The sequence below is a fragment of the Haliotis cracherodii genome, unplaced genomic scaffold (assembly GCF_022045235.1).
Source record: "Haliotis cracherodii isolate W230 unplaced genomic scaffold, xgHalCrac1.p SCAF_6, whole genome shotgun sequence".
In the NCBI taxonomy this organism is placed as follows: Eukaryota; Metazoa; Mollusca; class Gastropoda; order Lepetellida; family Haliotidae; genus Haliotis; species Haliotis cracherodii.
In genome coordinates, this window is record NW_027266319.1 from 68,376,463 (window position 1) to 68,394,592 (window position 18,130).

General features: G+C 37.1%; 1 protein-coding gene and 1 pseudogene across 2 annotated transcripts in view; one reads left to right on the top strand and one right to left on the bottom strand.

Annotated features, from left to right (window-relative positions):
• The first annotated feature begins 3,043 nt into the window (after positions 1-3,043).
• On the top strand, positions 3,044-3,731 carry LOC139446634 (uncharacterized; annotated as a pseudogene).
• An 11,902-nt stretch (positions 3,732-15,633) lies between these two features.
• The window catches only part of LOC139445127 (uncharacterized), a 119,375-nt gene continuing 116,878 nt past the window's right edge, over positions 15,634-18,130 (bottom strand). Inside the window, exon 7 of one of the 2 annotated variants that reach the window (XM_071226226.1) lies at positions 15,634-17,747. In XM_071226226.1, coding sequence (XP_071082327.1) covers positions 17,437-17,747 — 311 coding nt within the window. In that variant the 3' untranslated portion in view covers positions 15,634-17,436. The remainder of the gene's footprint in view (positions 17,748-18,130) is intronic. The other variant, XM_071226225.1, reaches the window with a different exon arrangement.

Genomic DNA, 18,130 nt, shown 5'->3' on the forward strand with positions numbered 1-18,130 from the left:
GTGAATGAATTCTTATGATAAGTCTTGATCAGTGGATAACATAAAAGGTACAGCTTTTTATATAAAGGACAGTAACCTTGTCGTTGGCATCCGAGTTTACATACAAATTGTTGTGCGTATATTCTTAATTTTCTCAAAAACAACCTCCTATCGTCATTATTTTAGGTAGGCTTATTGGCTTATGGTTATTGCTCACTTTACCCAAAACAGATGATTTTTATAGAAACTCTTCATCATGAAATGTATCTGCATAAATCGATCACTGGGTTTAGAAACGAAGTAACCGAGATATCCCTGTTCACCCACATCACCCACACCCGTCAAGTGATTTAGAATTATTATTTTTTATCAAGATCTCCTGACTGACGAAGAATATTCCTACAACCTCGTCAAGCTGAATGGGGCAAGGCAAATTCAAGTAACACCCACTTCAAGCACCTACGTCTGAACAGCAATGGCCTGACATAGACTGCATGGCTGCGTAAAAGCTGTGGTAGTTCATGTCAATCTGAAGCTTCAATACAGCTTCCCTTTTAGTGCATGAAATTTAAGAAGGCCTGAGGTTCAAAGGATTTTTCCATCTACATAGTTACAGTATCCCGTGACCCATTATGCATAATGTGAAAATTACCACCTGACGCTCATGCTAAGTGTAAGATATCATTCTGTTGTAAATGAAGATTTTCTTTTCACAAATCTACTGATGTGAGTGAGTATGGTTTCATACGTTTAGCCATAATCGTAAGGCACTTAAAAGTATCAAAATTATCAATCATTCAATCTTTCTAAAGAATAATGTTTTGAACATATTCTCTCACGGATGTCCAGGACGGGCCGGGCCAAGACGGGCCACAGTTGTTGTTGACTAATTACTCCATGACCATGCCTACATATTATTGATACAACAGACACACATGACATTAATGAACAATCACTAACCAAAAACAAGCAGAATAATTAAGTGATTGCAAATAAATCAGAAAGTCGAGCAGTGTGTCGCTGAGCTAGGTAACTTGTACAAAAAGAATCTTTAAAGAAAATAGGATTTGAAAAGTATCAAATACTTCAAGCTATCCTGATGCAAATTTGAATCTGTCGGCATAGCGTTTACATCTTTAGGATCGTACTATAGCTAAGTAAATACCACTTTGTAAAGTCACTTTTTATCGAGCTCTTTCCCCCATACTCTCAACAGTCTCACAAGTGTTCAGTCCGACTCAAAATCCACTTTAAATTGTATGTATTATCAAATGCGTTTACATCTATAGACTAGTATTATATCCACCTTTATACCACTTTATAGCGTTTCGGATCGCGGTATATGTAAAGAAAACACAGTGTTCAAAGTGAAGGCCTTTTCCCTCAACATTCCCAAAATAGTTTCTATCAGAAGTGTTTGGCTTGTGTTCGGTCCGACTTGGCCCGGGCTGTCAAAATCAACTTTACTCTGACGGATGTATCATCAAAAGTGTTTACATCTACAGACCTGTATTATATCTACCTATAAATCACTTTATAATGTTACAGTACATCGCATTTAAAGAAAACTTGTCCGTTAAAGTCAAGCACTTTTACTGTATTTTCTCAAGAAAATCTCTGTCACATGTGTTTGTCCCGACTTGGCCCGGGCTGTCAAAATCAACTTAAACCTCGCATATGTACAACACTTGTGTTTATATCATTAAACTAGTATTATATACCATGCTATAGTGATTCAGATCCTGGTATATAAAGTGCACCAATGTTCAAAGTGAAGCCCTTTTTCGCATACTCTCCACATTGTCTCTATCAGAAGTTTGTGGAAGTTTCGGTGGCCGAGTGGGTTAGATTGCTGTTATCCCAAATATAACATTTGTAACATTTGACCACTTTCTGAATGGCATGTGTATTCATAGCTTTTGTCCATGGGAGCCGTGCCAATTTACACTACTTGTCAGAGGGGTACAGAAAGTACGTGATCTAGACTACCAGTTGTCGGACTTTCATTTTTGTCTCGGTGGCTGTGTGGGGTAGATCGCTGACTTTGTGTGCTGTCGATTAGGTGCCTCACTCTGGCAGTCTGGGTTCGAATTCCGGAGCGGACTCAACCCAAAAATGTACGAGCATCTGTACTTAACTACAGAAATGTTATCCCAGAAGTGTTCGGTCTGACTTGGCCCGTGTTGTCAAAATCAAGCCACAACTCTTAACTCTCCAGGTACTCTGTGTCATACTTGGTTGTTCCGCCTTGGCCAAAATCCACCATAACCTTATAGATTTAAATGTGAATAATTTCATACTTTGAAGTTTACACTGTTTCTTTCATTCTGATTGGCTGAATGGGTAGTCACGTGATCTGATATTTGGAGTTCGCAATCTAGGAAAATGAAATCTGCAAAACTACTGAGGTGAAGGAAATCGATTTATTGAGCGATATTGACTTTGATTCATTGTTTTCTGATATGACTGAGGAGTCTAGCATCAAGACAATTGTGAGTGGTAACAATGTTGCAGCCCCTCAGATGGGGCCACCGACGAAGAGATCAAAGCGACTGCTAGCGATCAATCCCAACCAAAAACCCGATTTACTATTGTTCCGGAAGAAAACCTCCAAGATTTAGAGAAAGAGAGGCACAGCAAATCAACAATGAAAAATACTAAATGGGCTTTGAAAATGTTCAATGGTAAGCCAAATAAAATTTGTAATCTAGAATTAAATAAACAAGACATTATAAAGTAAGGAATAAAACTTAAATTCACTAGATCTATAAATACTGAAATAAATTGCCTACCTGTTTTACAGATTGGTTATCGGAGACGAGAAAAATATCCGTCGACTGGATTACAATTCCGGTTTGTGAGTTGGCCGACCTTCTCCGCGCATTCTACGCCAAGACGCGGCGGCACATGAGGAAGGATGGCAAGGGTCCAGTGTCCGCTGAGTACCATAGACACACGATGAAAAATATGAGAGAAATATCCGTCTGTTGGGTAGCCACAAAGACATAGTAAAGGACAAAGAATTCCAACGTGCCAATGACCTTCTCAATGGAAAATTAAAATCCATTGTCCGTAACGGTCAATCTATACCAACACAACATAAGCCAATTATTGGCAATGGTGATATGACAAAAAGTCAAGATTATCTGTCACACGAGAGTACACTCTGTGTTCTGTATAAAGCTTGGTTCGAAATCCCTGTTCATTTTGTTTCACGTGGCCTAGCATTTCACTCTCAGCTGAGACCTGGTTTCTTTTGAATTTCATTTTGATGACGATGGTCGCGAATATGCTGCAATTTCAAAAACCCAGAAAACAACACTACGGACAAACGCATGTATGCTTCTGGTACATCACAGTGTCCCTTCGCAACCTTGAACCTTCTCATGTCAAAATTGCCCCCAAATGCAGAAAAGTTTTTTTGCATTCCAAAATCAAGTGCCATGGTTAATGACCCTGTGTGGTACTCGAGTAAGCCCATGTCGGAACTTCAACTTGGTTTGATCATTCGTACAATTACCAAGGAAGCAGGTCTCAGCCGGGTGTATACTCCTCACTGCATTCGTGCAACTGCCATTCAAGCACTAGCCGATGCAAATGTTGAATTGCGTCATATCATGTACTTGTCAGGGCATAGAAATGAAGCAAGCATAAGATCATACAGTAGATCCATCACAGGTGACAAGAAACACCAGCTGAGCAGTATTACAGGTGATCGCACACAACAAATCCCAAACACCAAACACAGTTGAAACACAAGACACACATGTTTCCAGGCACTCCGTTGAATCCCCACCAGTCGAGTTCACATCGTCCGAATCTGTTTGTGATTATACAAACACAGGCAACACATTCACAAATCAGTCATATTCCCAATATGCTAGTGCCATGGGAGGGTTCATGCTTCGGGGTGTTTTCAATATCTGTTCCATTAACTTCACATTGAACAGCAGTAAGTAAATTCCGTCCTCGTGCTCCCGTTCGAATTGAAATACACCTCTTCACAAACTTCTATGACGTAATGTATAAATACGCCCTTGAAGGTTGACCTCGCCTCAGTGCATCGGGTCATGTTTATATTTATATTTACTCCTGTTACCCTTTTTGAAGATAACATTAATTCCAAATATTATCTGTCCATTTGTTCAGAGAATAAAATCATGTTTATGTTGACATATTTTCGGCTTATGTTGTATATAGTCAAAGAACTATTTTTCTTTGCGTAACTGAGAATGAGTGGGGAAAAGTATGTGACCGAGAGCCGGCAAATACCGATCAAGTAACATTGTTGCAATGTTCTTCGGCAAAACCAGAGAACTTCAAAGTAAGCAATCACTGTGTTGCAATATTATTTAGCGAGACCAGTAAACTACAAAGTATGAAATTATAAGAATTGAACGTCAGTTTGGATGGGTTCATTGAAGTTTGAACGATTTTAAAGCGCTGGTTAAACTTTCGTGTGAACCTCAAGCTCGAAGGTTCACACGAAAGTTTAACCAGCGCTTTGAAATCGTTCAAACTTCAATGAACCCATCAAAAAAGACGTTCAATTCTTAATTAAACGATGTATTTAGCATGTTAACTGCAACCTTTTGATGTAAAATAAATTACTTACACGTTTAGAGGCCTCCCAATCTTAAATCCGTGGTAGAAAATGAATGCTTTGATATATAAGTGTTACAACTGTTAGATGAATAGTTGACTTCACACATCGTTCGATCAATGTAACGGTCTGTTTACTGACCCGTTATATTGACATTTGTCATCAACAGGAGGTCATTATTGTCTGTGTTTATGAAAACATAATAATTGGTTTTTTTAGGTCACAGACCCCTTAGCATGAACTTTTAATTGAAAGAAACGCGGGAAAGGATTAATCCAAATAATTAGATACTAGTAGGTTGCGGAGACAGGGCAAAACATAAAAGTGATTGGTGTCTAATAACCAAACAAAGTTAATCTGAAAGCCTAATCTTAAAAATAAAACAAAAAAAAAACATACTGACAGATTTGTGAGAGCAGAAAGGGCCAAAGTAAAAAAGAAAGCAATTATGACATAATTAACACTATAAATGCAAACATTGTGTATTTAAGAAACAGGTACTTTTTATACAGTTATTATGGACTGAGCAAAAAGGGCCAAAGTCCTTACGTTGAATTTATGCCATTTGTAAAAGTTACCTTCAATAAAATGCATTCTTTCACGATAAAAAACATTTCTTAATCATTCCTAAATTATTGTGAGTTACCATTTGACATAAATGAGAGCTCTTTCAAGCAAAACGACACATACCTTTGGCAGCATACTTGGCAACCGCTTCTGCAACCGCGATGAACCACTAAGGGAAGTGAGAGCTAAAAGGGCCAAAATCTCGCAAATTGACTTTGGCCCTTTTGGAACTGGACTTTGGCCTTTTTAAACAATTTTAAGTAGATATATTTGAAAAACTTATCAATGAAAACATACAATATTTTTTCTCCAAGTAGACAAGAACTCATAGATTCCATTTATGCAATAATATGCAAAAAAAGAGCCAAAGTGCATTTTGGCACCTTTTGGCTCTAAGCTCTTCAATTGTGACACTGTTAGTACAATGTATTTATTATCTGCAATTCCACTTCCTGTGTTACTACAAACGCAACCCTCTTTATCCAACCAGCAGTTACTAGCATGTACTATATTTATAATCGCAAATCCACTGAGTTAAATGCTTTTGTCTTCCCCATTCACGAGATTAATATAAGCTTGTATACCTTGTTTGATCTCGTTGTAGAATACTCGTTGAAGTTATTTTGCTAAATATACTTAAACTCTCTATTTCTACAACAGGTAAAATGTGTTGATGTTTGGCATGTTTATATGGTGCCATAGGCGATGATCTTAAGACAAGCGTGTTTTGAATTTGTGAGAAATGTAAAACCTTCCTTTGTATTGAACGTATTTTATTTCCCCAAAAAACAAAGGGATTGGGCACAAGTGCACCACTTATTACTGCCTTCTCCCCATATAAAGTTAAACATAATATTGCATGATGGAAATGGATAATTCACAATTGAAGCTTGACATTGTGGAACATAGTGCTGATATAAAGGATATGTACACTGTGTTGGAAAGTGAAGACATTGTGCATCTCAAGCATATGCAAATATTTTACATTTTAGTGTTTTTATATAGATTGATCAATTATAATGATAACAATTAGGAAACAATAATATGCTAGCTACTGAATATGTTACCTTACCTTGTCAGCTTGCTGAAGGGGTTAACCTCTTTGGTCATGTGGACAAGGCGTATGGCCTCTGATCAAAAGGTCTGTGGTTCGAATCTCATCACGGGACTCGGAAGATTTATGGCCGCTACATTGGCGCCCAACGTTGGGCTGAGCACGTTCATATTATATTTGAGCAAAATAAGCCTCAGTACCCTACCATGCGGGACGTGTCTTCTGTTGACGGGGGAGTATGAAGCAGGGCGTGGAGTCATCCCACAGATGACATCCTTACTTTGTCAGCTTGCTGATAGGGTTAACCTCTTTGTTCATGTGGACAAGGCATCCGACCTCTGATCAGAAGGTCCGTGGTTCGAATCCCATCATTTGACTCGGAAATGTTTTGGCCACTACATTAGTCGCTTCTATATATTTGTGTACAGATTAAAATATGTTTGTATTCAGGAAAACATTAGATTTGGGTAACCAAATAGAATACCATGTAGAATTTTTTGTCCTCCAAGATTATCGATAGCTGACAGTAAGGTCTACCTTATATTATCGTATAAGGTGCATTCGAAGAAGAAATGGATTGCATTTCCACAAGCAGCTCCGCATTTACAAGAAATAGTATGAGATAAGTTAACACGAAAAAGTTCGGAATTTAGTGTGCTACAGTTGTGTCTCAATCTAGTGTGCAATATGTTTGTAGATCTCTTAACGTAATTATAGTGCATTGGTTGTGATGTAGGCTGCTCAGATGTGACAGCTTTAAAAGAAGATATCGACGAAGTATCCCTTATTTCTGAGGGTAGATTATTCCATTGGCCTAATGTATCTATAACATAAGACCTTTTAAATGGCACAAAATCATGGATAGTGATAAAAGATCAGTTACATAAGAAGGGCATTGCTTATTTATTATTTTATACATAGTTACAAGCTTGTTGACGTTTCTTCTATACCTGAAGGCTGCCATCCATTGGTGATACAGGCTGCATAGGAAGGAAAATTAATTAGTTAAATAGTTAATCCTGTTACTATTCTAGCTGCCTCAAGTTGTAGTAATTCTAATGTATTAGCATTAAGAGAAGAGCAACTGCCCTAGACAACTGAGGCATATTCTACAGTCGGTCTGATGAATACTAGATATGTTCTAGCCAAGTTTGATGTACTTAAACGACATTTAAGTTTTGTCATCAATGAAACCATCTTTGAAGCATTTGAAAGAATATTATTGATATAATCGTTCCATTTTGTGTCTTGTGGTAATGTCACACCAAGGTGTTTTTGACAGTCTACCCTTTCTATACATGTGTTATTGAAAACTATTGATGGTATTGCATCTGGGGTTTTTTCGCGCGAAGAACATATACTTTGTTCTGCTAGGATTGGATTGTACTAACCACGTTTTTGTACAGTTTTGTAAATTGCAGAGATCTTTATCTGTGGAGTTTTCAATATTCTTAAAATCTGGAGATGATATGCCAACAACTGCGAACAAATGTGTCAAATTTCCCATTTTATAGCATATATCATTAAACATTAATAATGGACCAAGGACTGACCCCTGACGGACGTCAGCGTGTCGGATTTGTTCACTGGAGAGACAACCGTTAACAATTACTTTTTAGCGTCTGTTTTTGAGACAGCTCTGGAACCATTGAAGCTGCTTATCACTAATACCGTATTGTCTTTACTTGTGTAATAAACCCTTATGTCACACTCGGTCAAATGCTTTAGAAATGTCACAGAAAACCATGAAAAAATATTCATGCTGATCTAAAGACTTACATATTTCATGATATGTTTAGTGGTTGAACGGTAGTTGAGTGTATTGGTACAACTCATGATTGGTATTTACACAGGAAGTTATGATCTTTAAGATGACTATATAATCTCTTGAAAGCGATTTGCTCAAAAATCTTGATACATGATAGTATTGATGCAGGTCTATAATTGTAAAATACAGATTTATTCCCTTTCTTATATACAGGAATGACAAGTGCCACTTCCACTTTTGTTGAAATTCGTGCTAAAGCAGGGACAAATTGAACAATAAATACAATGGCGTGGCTATCGAAGGGTCAATATGTTTCAATAAGCGATGATTAATGTTATCTGAGCCACTAGACTTGTTTACAGGAAGTGAGTTTGTCAAATCGATTATTGAGTTATGTTCAATAAGAGAATATTTATTTCCATTATCGGACTTCTTTTTCTTAATCTTAGGTCTTAATCTAACATACCCCGCTATAGGAGTCCCAGCACATTCATCCTTCTCTACCTAAGATATTTTTACTTACTACGCTGTGCAGTGGATTATTTTTTGGGTAATTGCTCGTATTGTACACATCTAATTTGTCTGCCATATCTTTATACAAATCCTCGGTTTGTATTTCCATTAACAAAGAATCTGTCTCGGTATATAACGCCTCGCATATGATCCCTGTTTTGCTTCTTAAGTTCGTTGTAATAAAAGTCATGCATTAAGTGTTGTGACAAGTCAAGAATACTCATACAAACGTACAACGGTCTGTTGAATTTTATATTACTCTTCTGCATATGCAATGAGGGTAAGTCGTTATCAAATATCTTGCTTCTGTTAAAAGCCGGACTGGCTATAAGTTTCCTGAGTCTTTTTTTCCTCATGAGATCTAACTAATTTAACATCAACACGCTTCCTTATATTCTCCATAGTTTTTTACCAAATACTGAGTTATTCATTATATATATTCTTTTCGAAATCGCTGGTAGCTATCTTTCTTGAATCTGTGTTCAGCCTTATATAGGGCTCCATCCAAGGGATTGATCAAACTTTAGAACTCTGTGTTTTTTCTTTAGTTTCATACCTAATGATAGATATAACTGGAGATTTCTGTAGTGACCTATATATTTTGTCTTATACATCAAATTTTGTACGAGTTTTTCTACGTTAGCTAACCTAGTATTACCCATCAAGGAGTGTTAATATTTCAAGTCAACTTCTGGTATGTACCCTTTATCGAAATCTGTGGGGATATCATTCACTTAGATATCATTCACATCGACCCACTCAAACCTGCCCGTGGGTAAAGGTTGACTCATAGCCCATCCGTACAAATTATTGGCATCGAGATATGATATATCCTTCCACTTATTTATTATTAGCCTTAGATTCCCTTTTTGATACCATCGATATACCACCTCTTAATCCTTTCTCAATAAACCAGTGCATATCATAAACAGTGACTAATTTTAGCTCTACACCGGTCTTCTTGAACAATGCATCCCACGATAGTCCGGGACTTGAATAGTAGCATGCCGGGTCCAAGCCATATTGTTTTAAACATGTCTTTCTAAATATCTCGAATATATCGGCGTGTAACAGTATCGGTTTTTATGTACAGATCGTGATAATCGGCTAAATTCTTACAACCTAATTTAACCCACACCATCAGAGCATGTTCATATTCGGCATCGTTTATTTTAGATTCTGTTAAGTTACCATAGAATAATTCAAGGGGTGGTAATTTAGTTTCGTCGAATCTAGACCAATCATCCATATATTCGTAAGGATATACACCTTTTCACAGCAACAAATGACGAGTTATCTGATCGGTATATTGATTTGTTATCGCAAAGTCATCGGGATTGTTCGCATTAGCTAAATTGTCCAGGGAAGATAACAGAAACTGTACAGAGTCTATGAATCTAAGCCCATTACTTTGCTTTATTCTGCTTTTCCCATCCTTGTCTGTATAATGTATAGTTTTAGTCAACGAGGAATGATATGTATTTTTCCATATTTTTAGGAATACACGTTAAACCACCGTCGGTCTTTGAGATAGCTTGCCTGATGAAATGTGAATCATATCTCCTAAGGTTATGAAACACAACGGGGATGGGTATTGTTCGAGAATTCATTATTAGTTTCAAATTACACTCGTTATGCGCAGCTCCCCGATAATTACCCGTGACGTGGCACTGATCTCTTACAGAAACCCCATTCAGATGTTTATTACAAACATGACAACTAGTCGACTTATTATAGGCCCTCCAATCATCCCTCGTCATACACATGGGTTTCTTACAGAATAAATTGTCCCTTATCATACCTTCCCATCATACCTTACAACTATACATGTATATCCAAACACACAAGGAATATGTTCTTGAGTTTTGTACATAAAACTATCTTGATTGCTTCTGACTGTATTTTCTATAGGTTTGATAAGTGCTTCGAAGTCGGCGTGAATTACGTACGGCACTAGCATTTGATTACAATAATGTTCAAATTTTAATATATTTTTTCCCTCTATAGGCATATCAATCCTGATAGCATTCTGTCCCACACCTCTGTAGTCTTCTTTATGCACTTCTAATAGGTCTTGTCTGCTGTACCAATGTAGGCATCTTTCGCAGAAATATTTCTTTCAAGCATGTTTTGTTTGATCGTATAATAGCCTGTTTGATTCTTTATCCACATATAATGTTATTTACCCCCTTTTTTTTATCAGAAATGAATTGATTCTGGGAATATATTACGGAGCGGAGCTTATCCTGTGTACAACAATTCCTTTAAAAGAATGTTTTCGAAAACATTTATAGCTAAATCATTTTGCTTTTCCGCCTTATCAATTTGTGATATTGTTGTAGATTCGTTTAGACCATCAAAGTTGAGTCCATTGTTTTGGGGATAGCTCGAAGGCCTATCCGGATGTTTGTCTACGGGGAATAATGCAGATCTTATCATCATTCTGAAACAGTCATTGCCTTTACTTTTTTACATTAATTATGGCTTTTTTCTTCTTATAATATGGGGGTAAATCTATATAAGATCCACATTTGAAAGGCATATAGTTTTCTATATCTAAATATAAACTATCGATTTTATCCACACCCCAACCTGTACCTCTATTAGTTCAGTGTTCTAAAGTTTCTTGTATCCTCTGAATTTATGTATCTAATGATGTTCTCATAGTATCGGACTCAGTTATAACTTCTTGATTGCTCTGGAAGTAAGGTTCGGTATATTCAGTGCCATAATCTGCAGTACTTTTACTCAATGACATTTTAACCATCAGCTGGTATTTTATACTATTTAAATCATCTTACTCCTCGTTAATTTTGCTCGATATGATGGGCTTAACATCATTAACATCCATGTTGGAATTAATATCCATCTTCCCACCTCTTAGATATTTACCATCACCGGCTTTGGGTACAAATTTTAACTCATTATTATTAACAACAATGGGTTTATCAACATCGCCAACTGATTTATTATTATCTAGTAAAGCAATCAACTCAGCTTTTCCCTTTCGAGAATAAACTCTCAACCAACTGTATTTTGCTTGAGCTTTGAGTTCTCTAACAGTCTGGGGTTTGTTATATTCCAAACAGAGTAAATCGATCAATTCAGCTTTTCTCAATCGAGAATATCCATGTAGACAACGTTCTTTTGCCAAAGCCTTCAACTCTCTCACAAAAACTATTGTGATTTAATGGTATATACAAAATGATTCAAATGTCTAAATGGTTGTTTTTCATGTGTAAATATGTATTCTCCCCAACCTTTTCCTCTCATTGATGTAATCTCTCTTCCTAGCATTAAATAATCTGCTTCCTGACCTTATCAGCACCGTGACTCTTACATAAACAGTAACTACTTTTGACCCCAATCCCACATACAGAACAAACATAAGTTTTAAAACCCTCTCTGATGTAATAAGAGTGGGTACTACAGTAAATACCCACAGATGGCTTCTGACATTGAATCGATTTCCCCATGAGTGTATATTTGCACAGATTAATGGTTATACACCTATTATATCTTTTGTCGAAAAGGTAAATCACATCTCCACTGGTGAGTCATAGCTGTCATCGCTATTTATAGATTAGTTGATAGTAATAGCTCATAGCTTATGTGGAGCTAAAAATAGACAACAGTCAGGGTTATTTATTGATTAGCAGTCAGGGTTATTTATACATTAGCAGTCAGGGTGACATAGCTGACATAGTGTGTTTACAGGTCATAGTGGTTGATGAGACTCAACCTGATTAGTATGTTTACAGGTCATGGTTTATGTGTAGTTATTGTATAAATGAACATTACAATGACTGATAACCCAAACATTATAAATGCTATCTCTCAGTTTTTTTGTTCCTCTGATGGTGTATACAACTGACTTATTGTTGGTCTCAGTATTGGATCAAGTTTCTTTCCATAAACAAGGAAGTAATCGTGCATGGCAGATTCAACATCCTTAAACTTTGAACTGGATGTCCTTGCTTACGCAGTTTTTAATTAATAAAATCTAATCTTAATATCCTATTTCTGGTCCATTCTGACTGGCCTGCTTCGAGTTGTTCTAATGCTTTATTATGTAGTTGACGCTGCTCTCCTCTCATTCTAGAAAATATATAATTACTCCCCGAAAAAGCTAGAGTATTAAAAATAACTCCACCGACTATCATCACAATTGATGCCATATTCAAATGTTCAATAACATAAAATATTCAAATGTTTAATTACTTCATTATGTCTTCTGGGATAAGTCCTTGTTTGATGAGCATATCTTTTGTTGCAATTGCCAATCCAATATCAAGAATACTCATACCGATATCATAACCATTAACATCTAGCTTGGGTGGTGTGGCTTTAGGAATCATTTTAGCTATACATGCATAGCCATGGCCAAGACGCTGACCACCACTGAATGATACGGTGCGTTTACCAACATTTTATCGTTTGTAACTGTAGTAGTCATTATAACATTATACCGGGGCTAACCTCTTATTGAACTTCTTGTTGTGTAATCGGGGATGGCTTTTTTTCTTCTCTGGTCGCAAAAGCAACAACTCCTAGTGCATAGGGAGCCCAAGTTTTAATCGGACAACTATGTTCAATATTTGAATTATGCATCAGTTTTCTAGCCTTCCTCGCTAACGCACCATTTTTACCAGCGGTGATTTTCAAAGGATTCTTAGTTACTCTGGCTTGTGATTTGGCAATCGCTGGTATTTCCTCGTTCGCTTGTTGTGTTTCCACAATCTATGGGGTCACTTGAGTCTCCATTATTAGTAAGTGGGCACTTATGTTTAAATTGACAATACCTAGCCGTTATTAAAGCAGTTGTTACTGGAGCTAAGAACATTCCGTATCTATGATAAAACTCACAGCTCACTGTGCTTATATCATTTTCGATGAATGGGTCTTTCTCGAGAGATTCACATAACTACGGGCGATGTTCTGCCGTGATAGTAAGAAACGTACTAGCTACGACCGTGTATAGTTGTAACATAGCCGGACCTATTGCTTTAGTCAAGGTAGCTCCCAATCTAGACTCGTAACGCGCATACAGTTTTTTAATTTCTTTATAGGTCATGTTAATCAATTTTTTCAATGGTATAATTTTCCCCAAAATATTGGGAACATTTTCCACCAGCTATCAAAGCCGCAAGTCTTTCTCTATGTTTTTAAAAAAAACCCGCTAATGTTCCATTTTTCCGTATTTTTGCGATCTTTTTGCTATATTTTTGCTATCTTTTTGCTATATTTTTGCTATTTTGGCTTAGCAGTTGCTATATTTTGCTTAGCAGTTACTATAACTTTGCTCAGCAGTTGCTACATTTGCCATATTTTTGCCATATTTTTTGCTATATTTTTGCTTTTTTTGCTATATTTTTCACTTAGCAGTTGTTATTTTTGCTGTTTGTTTCCTTAGCAGTTGCTATTTTTGCCATATTTGTGCTATAATTTTGCTAAGCAATTGCATAAGCAGCTGGTTGATTGGTTTTGATACGAGTTAACAATGCTTCGTTGAAGCTTTCAGTTTTCGTGTAGACATTCCTCAAATGAATCTCCATCTTTGCAATGAAAATGAAACAGGGCTACTCATTCGGTCTGCTCCAAATCTTTCAGGACAGAGTTGTATTTTTGAGTAAGTACCCAAACGCCATGCTGAGTATGCCGGATCAACTTTGTACACCTCAGGATCATTCATTACCCAATCTCTCGATAGGTATGTTTTATTAATGCTTATCTCTTGCAAATGCTTCAGAGGGGTTCTCAAACAACATTAAAATACCCTTCAATGATCTAGTGGGAACGTTTCAATTGATATTCCATGTTGTATCTCTTTTGTTCCTGGTGATCTTTTGATGTCGAAGCACGCGATCGTACAAAATGGCTAAACTTCCGGTATACTGGTTACGAATTTGTCTGGATAATTCAGGATATGTTATCATCTCATACTCCAGTGAGATATTTTCAATAATACATCTTGATAACGTTTTATAGAAGATGGTATGTCAACTGCTGAATTGATAGCATCCTCCACATTTGCTACAAACTGTTTTTGTGCATCGAGCGCCTTCCCAGAACCAATTATTCCCATTCGTGTTTGCGGTTGTGCACCAAGAATTGCCAATACATACTTTTGAGTAACGATTGGAGAGGAGATCTTATGAGTTTTAAGGGTGATTTAGCTTATATTGTTACAAAATTTGTGCATTGATTGAATGGTTGATGAGTTTTTTTTAACTAAATCATCACTTTCTTCTTTAAAAGTTTTTTGTCCACTGTACAGAACACCTAGACCATGGTTAAGTCCTTTAATACGCCAATCTTTACTCGTAGAAATATTAAATTCCTGACAAATACGCTCATATGCAAACCTATTGCACGGATTATTTGATCATTCCATGTTCGATCCCGTGGTAATGGGGCACTAATTTCTTTAAGAATACCTCTAATCTGATAGTATACGTGAAATGAAACAGACATATTTAGTTCAAATCCTGGTGCATAAAGAGATACACCACATCCTGTTGTGGCACACCATAAGGCAAAGTTTAACTGGTTTTGCCAAACTTCGGTGACTGCCCTGGACATCACACCCCTACATGCTAAGGTCGGTGAGAAAACACACAGTCAAGACATTTGGTATTCTAGGAGGACACTTTGAATGTAGTTGTAATTATCACTTTATGCTTTGTGTGTGTGTGTGTGTGTGTGTGTGTGTGTGTGTGTGTGTGTGTGTGTGTGTGTGTGTGTGTGTGTTTGTGTGTGTGTGTGTGTGTGTGTGTGTGTGTGTGCGCGTGCGTGTGATTGTATGTGTGATTGAGTGTGTGCGTGTGCGTGTGACTACTCGTACTACTCGATGACATTTAAGTTGTAGAATTCTACTTTAACTGTGAAAACCCTTCATGTATTCATGGGAAGATAAACGAAATTGTGAGTTGAATATCTGGGAAAAACATTCTTGTTGATCCAAGCTCACACAGAAGAGAAGTGATGTATTCTCACCTCGCGCTGGCACAGTATATTAGATTTGATACTGTTTCCGGCACAACTACTCATTAGATAGCTTGCAGTGATTCATAGTGTAAAAATAACCAAAACAGAATTTATAACTATAATTTATTAGAGATGAGGTATTTGAAGAAATTATGATTATTGCAATTTCTGAAAATAAGCAACATAACAACCAAAAACAGATTTGTTTAGAAATACAGTACAAACAGGTGTCTAGTATATCTAGTTGAATAAATATGAAAAGGCCTTGAAAAAAACTTCATACTATCAACAAATATTATTATTTACACAAAGTTAAATCTCTTTTGAGAATGTTTGTCTTTTTTATCAACACAAACCAGGGTAATGAAACAAACTTTGGTGTCATTATTGTTTTCATTCCTATCAGCTAATATAGACTACTCAACGTTTGCTACGATTCAAGTGTTGATGATGTCAAAAAAGCATCCAACAAATAGATTGAAATAGATTGAAATATCCAGGTACACAGTGACTTGAGTAACCCCTAATTTCATGATGAACAGACAGACAGACAAATGCAGTAATGATTAGGATGTGCACAAGGTGCTTGAAAATATGTGTTTCAATGTATCATGAATTGTTGCTGATCATTATCAAAGTGTGATCAGCAGGGCATGAAATTAATATCAGACATTTGGGAGCAGCTACGCCGTGTGGTCGACAGTGTTTCACCACAGAGTGTGAAGACAATTTTCACCTGGTGGCAGTAAGACGGCATCAGTTCATGACTGTCACCACACTCAGAAAGGATCTGCAGAACGCCAGTGACCTTATCGTTTCTACTCAGACAGTGCATTATCCTCTCCATGAGGCTACTCTCCTATCACGCACGGCATACATTCGCATTCCACCGACCCGACATCACGGGCTGGGACGCTTGGATTGGGCTGAAGATCATGTCAATTGGGCAGACCAGCACTTTTCACTGATGAATCGAGATAGAAGTCTAGACCATAGATCATCATACCTATTTCAGGACTCCAACGTAGCCAAACATCTTCGCTCAATCATGATTTGGGGGCATGTCCTGCAGCAGGGTACAATGACAGGTGTGTGTTACTGAGATGACCTATCGTGCCAGGGTCATTGATGCCTACTTAAAACAGGAGACCATTGACCACATGGAGTGGCCAGCACAGTCACAAGACCTCAACCCTATCGAACACATGTGGAACAAGCTGCAGGTTGCCCCCTCACGAAGTCCTGTCCCCTACTCTACAGGACCTCGGCAATGCTCCTACTGAAGAATAGGCAATGCAGACACTTAATAGGAGAATGAGATGACGGTGCCAGACTGAAGTAGACGTCAGTTGTTTTTACCTGTCACTCACTCACGACTGATTATTGGTAACATGTTGTTTGTTTGTATAGTGGCACATGGCAACGGACATTCGTTCATTAATGATGTCTTTACGAAATATTGTCTTTGGCTATTTCAACAGTTGCACACAATTTAATGTATCACCTTTTGAGGTTGTGATCCTTTGCAAACATTGAGTAGAATAAACCTTTATCTTGAGTACAATAAGTACAATGAAAACTGGAGTTCCATAAAGCGAACTCTCAGTATAACAGAAATATAACATCTTTGAGCCTCAGTACTTACATCATCAGTTATGCACATCACTAATGGAAATATAAATGCGGTGGCCTTCTTGAAATATATGTTCAAACCTATTCATCAATTTATCTTTCATCAGTGTTGGGACCCAACATTCAGGTTTAATCTTAAGTGTGAACAGACGCCTATGCAATATATGGGACCAGTAGCCTGAAACCGAAATTAATCTGAACAATTAGAAAAGGGCTCCATCCTTTGGTTTCAAACCATAGACTCATTTTGTGGCATGTTTACAATCAATTAATAACATGGAAGCAGCATTCAGAAGTTTTTTGTTAAAAAGTTAAAAATACAAATGAAGTGCTTCATTTCCCTCGGTTTTGTGTAGCCACAGCTGCTGCAAATCTTGCCCTTTTGTGTTCCTGATCACAAGCAGCCTTGATAATCTGTTTGAAGGTATGAAGAAACAAGATGGTGGACTTCATATCACTTTGTGTTTCAAAGGCATAGTTTCGGACAAAACTGATGGCATTCGGTGGCAATCCTACTTCCTGAGAAATATCCTCGACCTTCCTCTGTACTTCTGGTGATGAAAACACTTCGTTCAGATTCTCGGGATCTTTGAAGTGATCCACTACTTCATCCAGATGGGTGAGTACCACATGGCACGCTGATCCTGAAAAAATAATAACGTATATATGAGTCCCCTTATTGAGAAAGTGATAGTGTCAAGCAACTGCAGTGCATCTGGGGTATGTAGTCAGCAGTATTAATTGTCAAATATGTGTCTTGACAAAGATTTCTGTAAGCATTTTTATTCATCTTCTGTTGTATAAATACTGAGACTTATCACGTTATATACTGCTCACACAAAGTAGGGGTTATTGAAAAGTTACGACGAACAGTTTCAGAATTATGTTTAATTTTCATTGGGAAACAATAATAATGTGGAAATAGGGATGTTAAGAAACAGTTTTGAAAGTAATGACTTTGATCAAGCTTCAATTTCATTTTGTAGACACTGGAAAGTTCATGAAGGGTAGAAACCCAAAATTCACA